The following is a 10,171-nucleotide window of genomic DNA, read 5'->3' as shown; positions in this document are numbered from 1 at the left end:
GGGGAAGGGGAACAGACAAGTTATAGTCCTTTTGTTCTTCAGTCTAGTTGTGGAGGACATTGCTTCACTGGCCCATGTTGGTATTGTGATCATTGCGCTCTTCCCGGGTGAGGCAGATCGGTCACCGGCCTCTGGACGGCCGCTCACGGCGGCTCTTGGCAGCTCACGCCGGCTGCCAGCTGCTCATGCTGGCTACCAGCCACACATGGTAGCTCATGGCAGCCCACTGCAGTAGGGGCTGCAGCCTACGCTGTTGCCGGCGACTCATGGCAGCCCAGCTCCAGGTCGAACCATTGTTCACCATCTTAGCTGTAGAAGGCACAGCATCACTGGCCCTCATGTGGGATCCTAACCAGGGCTCTGCTGCTCAGAATTGGCGTCCCAAGCAAGCTCTTAACCAACGCGCCACTCGGCCAGCCCTCTGAGTAATTTTCTGCATTTGAAAATTTTCTGCATATTACTTTGATCTTTATTCCGTGTTCAAATTACTGACAGACACCAATGAAGATAGTGAATTGGGAGGTAATCCCAATGAAACAACTTTCATTAGAATGGTATGTTTTTTGATTTGGTGGAAAACAAAAAGCAAAAATTGCAGAGGTGGATGTTGTTTGTGTTTTTTAAATCAGTTTAAGTTAGCGAATTATATATAACTGTACTAACAATGAGATACCTGTTAAAACCCGTTAGTTCCATGACGGCAGGATTAATTTATGACCTCTTTCCTCTAACATCTGCTGAATATTATTAACTAACTGTTTAAAGGACAATTCAAAATAAATGCAAAAGATTCATAGTGTTTAGTTTAGTAATTTAGATATTTGACAGCTTCTTGTTTCTAATAAATTATGTGGAATCAGTGCTAGTTTTTATAATCTTTGTTTTATTGAAGTATAATAAATACAGTATAACATACAATATATTGAACAAATTTTAAGTGTATAGCTTGGTGAATTTCTACCAAGTGAACACATATTTACAAAGTGAGCACATGTAACCTTTACCTAGATTAAGATGCAGAATAATACCAGGACCCTAGAAATGGCCTCCATAGGTCATATTGTGAGAGTAATCTTTGTCTTCTCTTTTCCAGATAACAAAGCTTTATTTGTCATCTCCATGTCAGACAATGGAGCCCAAATTTATGAACTGGTGGCACAGACAGTTTCTGAAAAGACTGTGTATGTATTAGATATAACTACCTTGCTCTAATATTTTAATATCCTGAATATAATCTTTCACAAACTTAACTTTGTTTCTGTGATAGGACGTTGAAAACCAAAAACAAGCACTTTCTCTATACTCTCTTAGATATATTCTTCTAAGAACTTTTTCCTTTTTAGATTGATGTCTCTCATTTTGATTCTGTTCTAATGAAACTTTTCTAAAGAAAAGATTTCAGAAGGATCAAGTGAAATTTTTAATGGGTAGTAAATCTATTATGATGTTAGGCTTTTCTTTAAGGTATAGAGTTTTAATAAGCTCTACTTAATAATTTTTGCCAAAATAAAGATATTCTCTGCCACGTAGAGTTTTTTTTATTTGTTCGTTTTGTTTGTTTTGGTTTCTGGTTTGTTTCTTTTTATTTTGGTTTTACTTTTGCTTTCTCAGTGTATTTAAAGGACACTTCTTTTTCCTTTCCCTTTTGTATTTTGGGTTCTTTTTAAACTGCCATAGCTGGCAGGACCTAATCTGTCGGATGGCTGCATCAGTGAAGGAGCAATCCACGAAGCCGATTCCATTGCCACAGTCACCACCTTGCGAGTGAGTACCTTTGCCTTGTAGAAGGACTTTGTGTTTTGGGTCAGAAAAGGAATGGTTAATTCTTATATTTTGTTGCAATGTTATTTAGTTACCTCATGAAATTAAAAGATTGTTTTCTTCCTTCTATAGAGGAGACAATGATGAAGAAGAACCTCCAAAATTAAAAGTAGAACATCATGGACATCATGGCATTTCAGTCACTGGTTTACAGAGTCCAGGTAAACTGATCTGTTAAGTTTACCTCAAAGAATTGTCTATATATTACTTATTAAATGCAGAGAAACTTTAAGTCTTTTCGTTTATGCAGTTTCTGGCATTAGCTATTCATTTTAACAGACTTCCTTGTAAGTCTTCTGTGTCCCATTATAACATGCTCTAAGTGTATTTTACTTAAGAAATAATTCCTATAGTTCATGTGATTGTTTTTTCTAAGTATTTCCTGAATGCTTCAGGTTAAAAGTGAAAAGTTTTGTTTGAAATATATTCTGCTTTTTCTGTTCCATTGAACAGACAGAGATTTGGGATTAGAGTCTCCCTTAATGCCGTCAAAACATCAATCTCATTCACTGGGTACCTCTGGGAAATCAGAGGTAGATGATCTCTTTGTGGCTGAGCGACAGTTTGCAAAGGAGCAGCATACAGATGGTACTGTAAAAGGAGTGGGAGTAAATTATCAAATCACAATCCCAGATCCACACTTGCCTGTCTCAGAAGAACGGTGGGCATTGGATGCACTAAGGAATTGTAAGTTTTATTCATAAGATAATACAGATATTTATTAAGTACCAGAATTGTGTAATGTACTATGTAGTCACTTAGGGAGATTCCAAAGAAGAGTAAACTCTGACTTTTCCCTGCATGAATTTTACAATCTAGTTGAGAAGATGATAGAAACTTTGCCCACCTTTTTAAGTTAACAAGCAATACAGGTATGTTAAAAGTGATCTGGTTGAGGTGACCAGAGGATAAAGGCATCAAAAAACAAGAGAAGTGTGATTACTGCCTTGAAAAATGGGTTTCTGATAGGTATTTAGAATAGAAGTCATTCAGACAAGAATAATGGTAGAACCAAAAGCACGGAGGCGGAAAACTCTGAGGGTGTACAGAGAGCAGTAAGTAGACCAGTTGGCCTGTGGTAGACTATGTAAATTACAGGTGTCATGGGAGATAAAGTCAGAAAGGTAGCAGACGTGTTGTTGAGCCCAACCTTGAATACCAGATTGAGTCTTCTGAACTTTAAGGATGGCATGTCATAGTCTTTTGAGGGCAGTTTCAAACTACAAATTATTCTTCTAACATTTTTGTGTAAATTGTAGTATTCTCCACCAGTGTCCATCTCTCTCTCTCTCTCTCTCTCTCTCTCTCTCTCTCTCTCTCTCTCTCACTCACACACACACACACACACACACCCTGAGAGTGGGTAGTGCTTGCCACTCAGCTACCCACCTCCCTCTCAAGCCTGGTTGATAATCACTGTATTACAAATGGGAGTGTACCACATTTCTTAGATGTATTTGGAGATAGGGAAAAGGCTGACAACCATTGCTCTAGCTATAGAGAACCATTTAAAGTTTTGGGGTTTTTTTTGTTGTTTTGTTGGGGTTTTTTTAATGATTTTATTGTAGAATTGGAAATTGGTGAAGGGGAACAGCCAAGTTATTGATTGTCCTTCAGTCTTAGTTGTGGAGGGCGCAGCTAGGTCAGCTCCAAGTCCAGTAGCTATCCGGCTGCCCGTCGGCAGCTCAGGGTAGCTCAGCTCAAGGTGCCGTGTTCAGTGTTAGTTGCGAGTGGGCGTAGCCCACCATCCCATGCAGGAGTCCAACCGGCAACCTTGTTGTTAGGAGCACACGCTCTGACCAGCTGAGCCATCCTGCCACCTGTTGGTAGCTCAGCGGCAGCTCAGCTGGGCACAGCTCACTGCCCCATATGGGAATCGAACCGGCGACCCTGTTGCTCAGAGCTCATGCTCTTAACCAACTGAGCCACTTGGCCGACCCATTTAAAGTTTTTAAGCTAGGTTATGACTAATAAAAAAAGATTAATTTGATTGAGAGCTGTGAAAGGATTTAAATGGAAAGAGGTTTGGAGTGGTACAGTTATTATTAAGCTGTTGTAGAAGCTTGGCTTGAGGCAAAAAGGGTTTAGCTAGAATGGTGTCAGAGGGGTCAACAAATACTTAAAACCATTGACTTGTTTGGATATGAGGGCAAAGGAAAGGGGATATTTAGAGATAATTTCAGTACTTTTGTCAGAAATAAAAGTCAGAAAGGACCGCCACTATAACATTTTTTTTCCTTTTTTTTATTTGCCAGAGATTATAGGCTCAATTTTATTACTTTTTTTTAATTGGGGAATTGGGGGAAGGGAACAGACAAGTTGCTGTCCTTTTGTTCTTCAGTCTAGTTGTGGAGGACATTGCTTCACTCGCCCATGTTGATATTATCATTGTGCTCTTCCCGGGTGAGGCAGATCGGTCACTGGCCTCTGGACGGCCATTCACAGCGGCTCTTGGCAGCTCACACCAGCTACTAGCTGCGCACACTGGCTGCCGGCCATACACAGTAGCTTATGGCAGCCCACTGCAGCAGGGGCTGCAGCCTATGCCATCGCCGGCGACTCAAGGCAGCCCAGCTCCAGGTCGAGCTGTTGTTCACCATCTTAGCTGTAGAGGGCAGTGTCACTGGCCTTCATGTGGGATCTGAACCGGGGCCCTGCTGGTCAGAGCTGGTGTCCCAATCCAGCTCTTAACCAACGCGCCACTCAGCCAGCCCTATAGACTCAATTTTAAAACACATTGACCTTAAGATAATGGCAAGCCATTTAAGAGGAAGTGATGAGCAGGAAGTTGGAGTTTAAGCCTAGATCTTTGGAGAGAGGTGGATTTAAGTAATAAGCTATAAGACTTCAGAGCATCTCTAGGGAAGTGAATGTAAAACAAAAAGAGGCCAAAGACTCTGACCTGTGTGGAGAAACAAGTAGAAATTTAGCCAGAGTTAAAAGTAGGGACTTGGTCAAGTTCTTTAAAACCTAATTAATTCTAGAGTCTCCTGAATTAACAATCATAATGATTTCCTTTTTTATAATTTTTATAATTTTTTTAAAATTACAGTTGACATTCACTATCATATTAGTTTCAGATGTACAACATAGTGGTTAGGCATTTATAAATACAATTAAAATTTCTGATGGTTTCACTAACCTTGTTGCGGTAACTTTCATTGTGTGAGTGACCTCACAGCATACACTTACCCATTCAAAATTAAATTGGTTCTATTTTTAACAACCTAGGGAAGCTATGCCATGAGTAAGGTCATTTATTAAAAACTAATAAATATTTCTTTATCTTTTGAAATTATACATGCTACCAAATCATTAGAATTAAATTTTATTAAAAAGAAGTTGCTTCTTCACCATTTAAGGAGATTCTTTAGGTTATTATAAATGATAAAATAAGTGTTCTGCTTGTCTAATAAAATTAGAAAAAAATAATGCCTGTGTATACAGTGTCTGCTTTTGGAAAAATACAGCTTTTAGGGGTTTTTTTTTTGTCTAACAACACAGCTTTTCAACATTCTTTTAAGAAATACCTTGTGATACTTTAAGAAGTACAAGTTATATGGAAGAAAAAATAGAGGGAGACATGGAATTGGTTATTTAGCAGTTCTAAATAGGAGTGCCTCCTCATTAAGAATACCTAGTTCTTTTCAAGTCTAGTTTAATATTAAATCTTCTCTAAATGGTGCTTTATTTTCATTTTTCAAATAAAAAAAATGATTGTATACAATTAATATATTGACTATATGTTACTAAAAAGGCACTTAATTTTAGAGATAATTGATCATTCCACTAACTATGGCAGTCTGAGCTTATAGTTGTAAATACGCATTTTTTTTTTCCCTCTCCTTCCTTAATTTTTTAGTGGGTTTGTTGAAGCAGTTGCTGATACAAAGGCTGAGTTTGACTGAGAAGAGCACTCAGGAAGACTGCCCACATTTCTCAAGATACAGGACAGCCTCCCCAGGGGTGCAGACAGACAGTGGAACCCAGAACTTTGAAAATACTAGGGTCTGTCATCCTGGTGAAGAACAGATGCCCTTTAGAACTGGAACTGGTGTCATTTCAACTTGTTACAGTCCACAGACTTCAACTGAATCTTATGCTCCACGGGATTCAATGGTACTGGCATTCCAAGATAGCCAGGCAAGTAACATTTTAGTAATGGACCACATGATTATGACCCCAGAGATTCCTCCTGCAGAGCCAGAAGGAGGTCTTGATGAGAGTGGAGAGTGCTTTTTTGATGCCCATGAAGCACATAGTGATGATAATCCATCAGAAGGTGATGGAGCAGTTAAAAAGGAAGAGAAGGATGTTACTTTATGCATCTCAGGCAAGTTCTTTCACATTTAAATTTTTATTTTGATTGTTGTTAACTGTCCTGTGTGTTGAAATTGACGTTTGGGTTTGCAAGCATTAGTGTGTGTGTGTGTGTATTTGTGTATTTGTGTGTGTGTGGTATTTATTCTTTCATGCACTAAATAATTATTGAGTCTATGCCAGACCCCATCTTAAGTGCTAGGAGACATAGCATTGAACAAACACATAAAAATCCACGATTCTCATGAAGCTTAAGTGCTAGTAAGGAAAAGAGTAATGGTAAATAAGTAAACAACTAAATCAATGTCAGGTAGTAAGAAGTATTAGCAGGAAAAATAAGTTAGACTAAGGGGCAGCAGAAAATAATGGGGGCAGACAAGGTGATCAGCGAAGAGGGCCTTTGCTGGGGTAGCATTTGAGCAAAGATCCAAGGGAAGAGAAGCTACATGTGGGTATCAGGAGGCAGGATAGTGCATGGGCTGTGAGGCAAGAGCAAGCTCTTTGTGGTTAAATAATACAGGGTGAGGGAGAAAATGAGAAAAGATGAGACAAGAGAGGTATTTGGCAAGAGAAGAGTTGGAGAGATCATATAGGGACTTGTAGTTTTCAGCTTTTAACTTTTAAAATGTTGACTAATGTGAAATTACTCAAAAATTACCATGAAGTTTGCTAAGTTTAACTTGAACCCAAAATGAGAAAATTCTGATGTACTTAAAACTAAACTTGGGAATTTGGAAATTAATTGCTTTCACCCCTCTTTAATAGCTTTTAAAGTTGTCAATATATCAACCTATCTCTATTTTCTGATGTGCTTATAGCAGTACTAATCTCATCAAACTGTTCTGTCTCTATCAATAGGAAACTATTTGATCCTTGATGGCTATGAAGCAGTGCAGGAGAGCTCCACAGATGAGGAGGTTGCATCCTCGCTTCACCCGCAACCCATGACAGGCCTCCCCTCTATGGACTGTACCCACCAGCAGCAACATTCTCCCCAGAATGCTCATCCTGATGGGGCAGTTTCACCATTCACCCCAGAATTCCAGGCCCAGCAGCACTGGGGAGCTATGGAGGACTCCTGTTTTGAGATCCAGAGTCCCTCCACTTGTGCAGATTCACAGAGCCAGATCATGGAGTACATTTGTAAGATAGAGGCTGACCTTGAACACTTAAAGGTACCTCAGACTTCAATGTTCTTAGGACTTGGTTATATGAAACACATTTAACAGAGAGGAAGTACAGAATGATTGAAATGCTGATGCTAGTAAACTTGTTCAGGTTCTAAATTTGTATGTTTTCTTTGACCAATATCCATGAAAAGGCCAGAATTTTATTTTATTTTATTTTATTTATTTTTAAATTTTTATTGGGGAACAGTATGTTTTTCCAGGACCCATCAGCTTCAAGCCAAGTAGTTGTTTCAATTTAGTTGTGGAGGGCGCAGCTCAACTCCAAGTCCAGTCACCGTTTTCAATCTAGTTGGGGGGGTGCAGCCAACCATCCCATGTGGGAGTCGAACCAGCAACCTTGTTAAGAGGACGCACTCTAACCACCTGAGCCATTCGGCTGCCCAGCGGCAGCTCAGCAGCAGCACAGCTCAGTCATTGTCTTCAATGTAATTGTGGAGGGCGCATCTCACTGACCCATGTGGGAATCGAACCGGCTACCTTGTTGTTCAGAGCACGCGCTCTAACCAAGTGAGCCACCGGCTGCCCCAAAAGGCCTGGATTTTTAAAAGCTGAGATCAGCATTGTTTATCTGGTTACAAATCGCAAGAACAGAAAAAGTTGTAGCTCTATAAACTGTGTTTGTATGGGTTTCCAAGTATAAGAACCTAAATATATTTGGGATGATTGGCTCGCCACAATGAGAAGATGTGAACAATAGCTGAGATAGGTGGGATGTGTGTAATTATAAAGCGAGGCTGGGAAGTGCTGTACTCTATTAATTATCTGTTAATTATCAGGTGATATTATCAGTAGTTTTCCAGATTTCTGTGAAGATAGAAATTGGCTCCAATGGCTCCCATAATCTAAAAACCTGGGCACGAATGGGGGTTTTATAAATTTGTAGATGAAGATCTCACTGTACTAGCCTCTGTTTCAAAACTAATGTATTTGGTAATTTCCAAGAAAAGGACTTTATTTTAAAGTTTGCCATCAGTAGACACAGCTACTAGAGCCCAAATGTTTTTTTTCATGACATCATTCAGTTGGAGGCTTTAGTGACAGTGTTAAAAGTATTCTTAGCCTTTTACCCAAAGGTTGGTCTCCGTTAGTTTTTCTTTTAACTTCATATGATAGGTTTTCCCTTCTTCATTTGATTATATGTAGTTGCATCCTATGGCTGATGAGATGAGATATCTAAAAGGCCATTGTGGACAGGTTCGCTCTAATATAGTTCATACCAAATGTGGGACCGTTTTCAGGATGACTCCTGGGGGTGGGAGAATCACCTTTACCAGTTGTTCTTTCCTCTGTTTTCTTTTTACATGGGAAAGTTTTAAGTTATTCATTCAAGGCAAAAACAGGTAAAAGGAATGAAATTTACTTTTTCCCCCACTAACAAAATTTTAATGAAGTTTATGTTTAAATTTGGAAGCATACCTGTAATATATTTAAAAAAAAACACCAAAAAACACTTCTTTCCTAGTTTCAAGAAAAACATTTTTATAATGTTTATATGAAAAATCTATGGATTTTATTTTACAGAAGGTGGAGGAAAGTTATACTATTCTTTGCCAAAGGCTGGCCGGAGCAGCCCTCACAGACAAGCACTCAGGTATGTGAAAGTTGTGGATTCCAGACTCTAGCATCATCCTGCCTGAACAAGTAGATTGGTTGAAGTAATTTCTTATTCTTTAAAGTGGAAACCTTGTAAGATACCTTTTCTTCTGTCTTTACAAAACTGTTGCTTTCCAAATATCATGCAGAAGCTGTTGTTTGCTGTCTCGTCTCTTCCTTTTCTAAGAGGAACTGTATTTGTCAGTTGCCATGCTACCCCCTCTTCTCTGTCTTCTTCATTTTTGCAAAGCAAAAGGTAGAGTGGTGGTAAGCCTGGTAAATCCTAATTTCCCTATGAGATTTACCAGTGCTGCTGTGACTGCTTAGCGGTAGAGGCTTGGTCTACCTCAGGTCTTGCGTCTCACTGTGACTGCAAGTGGATCTGTGTTCAATGAAACAATTTGTATTCATTTGCTTACAGGCTCTGAGATGATGCTGTTCTGATATAGAAACAAAAATATAACTATGCCCACAGATTTCATAGGTATTCTCTAAATGTTATTTTGTTCTTCTTGATTTGATCCCTACATATCTTTATTATTCCCAGATAAAAGTTAGAGCTACGTGTCCTGGAGGTGACTGAAGGTTTTCGGATTTTGAGCATCGGCCTTGTATCAGCACATCCTGGCTCCAGTGTGGACGAAGAGAGAGTGTGACAGAGGATCTGCCTGTGAAGCCCCTGGGGTTCGCCATGTGTCCAGGGTCCCAGAGCAAGACTAATTCTTCACAGTCTGGCAGCTGCACTAGTCTGTCAGTGAGGGAATATCCATTCTCTCACTCTGCTCTCTATTAGAAATTCATTTTGATTCAGAACAAAAACCAAATGTATAGAGCTTTGGGTTTAGGATATGAAATTTTACTTAATCATAAGAAAACAAGAAAATCGATATATTTATTTGACTTCATTCCATATTTGATAGCACATTTTAATTTTTATTTTGCGATGTTTTGTTTTAATTGACTAGTGAGAGTCAACTAGCCCTTTGTGTTTAGTACACCCAAGGATCAACTGCTCCTAAAGCAAAGAGTTTAAGATGGGGTATTAGGAGGTTGGGTAGAAAGGTGAAGAAGAGAAGGAAATGAGAAGGGGACAGAGGAACATCCAATCTTTATTAAATTGTATCCCATGTCCTCTGCTGTCCACTAGGCTGCTTTTCTGATGGTCACCTCAAAGGCATAGTATGTCTGTAGCTCCTGTGTGCAGAGGGCTTCACCTATGTGCTTCCCAGGTGAGCAGTGAGAAGGTG

General features: G+C 39.3%; 1 protein-coding gene across 6 annotated transcripts in view; it reads left to right on the top strand.

Moving 5' to 3' along the window:
• Nucleotides 1-9,734, top strand: part of ARHGEF12 (Rho guanine nucleotide exchange factor 12) — a 231,353-nt gene extending 221,619 nt beyond the window's left edge. For all 6 annotated transcript variants that reach the window (XM_019663597.1, XM_019663594.1, XM_019663593.1 and 3 more), the window contains 8 exons: nucleotides 1,094-1,181; nucleotides 1,678-1,764; nucleotides 1,894-1,982; nucleotides 2,275-2,508; nucleotides 5,684-6,154; nucleotides 7,000-7,316; nucleotides 8,853-8,922; nucleotides 9,472-9,734. In XM_019663597.1, coding sequence (XP_019519142.1) covers nucleotides 1,094-1,181; nucleotides 1,678-1,764; nucleotides 1,894-1,982; nucleotides 2,275-2,508; nucleotides 5,684-6,154; nucleotides 7,000-7,316; nucleotides 8,853-8,922; nucleotides 9,472-9,482 — 1,367 coding nt within the window. In that variant the 3' untranslated portion in view covers nucleotides 9,483-9,734. The remainder of the gene's footprint in view (nucleotides 1-1,093; nucleotides 1,182-1,677; nucleotides 1,765-1,893; nucleotides 1,983-2,274; nucleotides 2,509-5,683; nucleotides 6,155-6,999; nucleotides 7,317-8,852; nucleotides 8,923-9,471) is intronic.
• The last annotated feature ends 437 nt before the right edge of the window (nucleotides 9,735-10,171 follow it).

Source organism: Hipposideros armiger, unplaced genomic scaffold (genome assembly GCF_001890085.2).
Source record: "Hipposideros armiger isolate ML-2016 unplaced genomic scaffold, ASM189008v1 scaffold_396, whole genome shotgun sequence".
Taxonomy (NCBI): Eukaryota; Metazoa; Chordata; class Mammalia; order Chiroptera; family Hipposideridae; genus Hipposideros; species Hipposideros armiger.
This window is presented reverse-complemented; position numbering and strand designations above follow the sequence as displayed.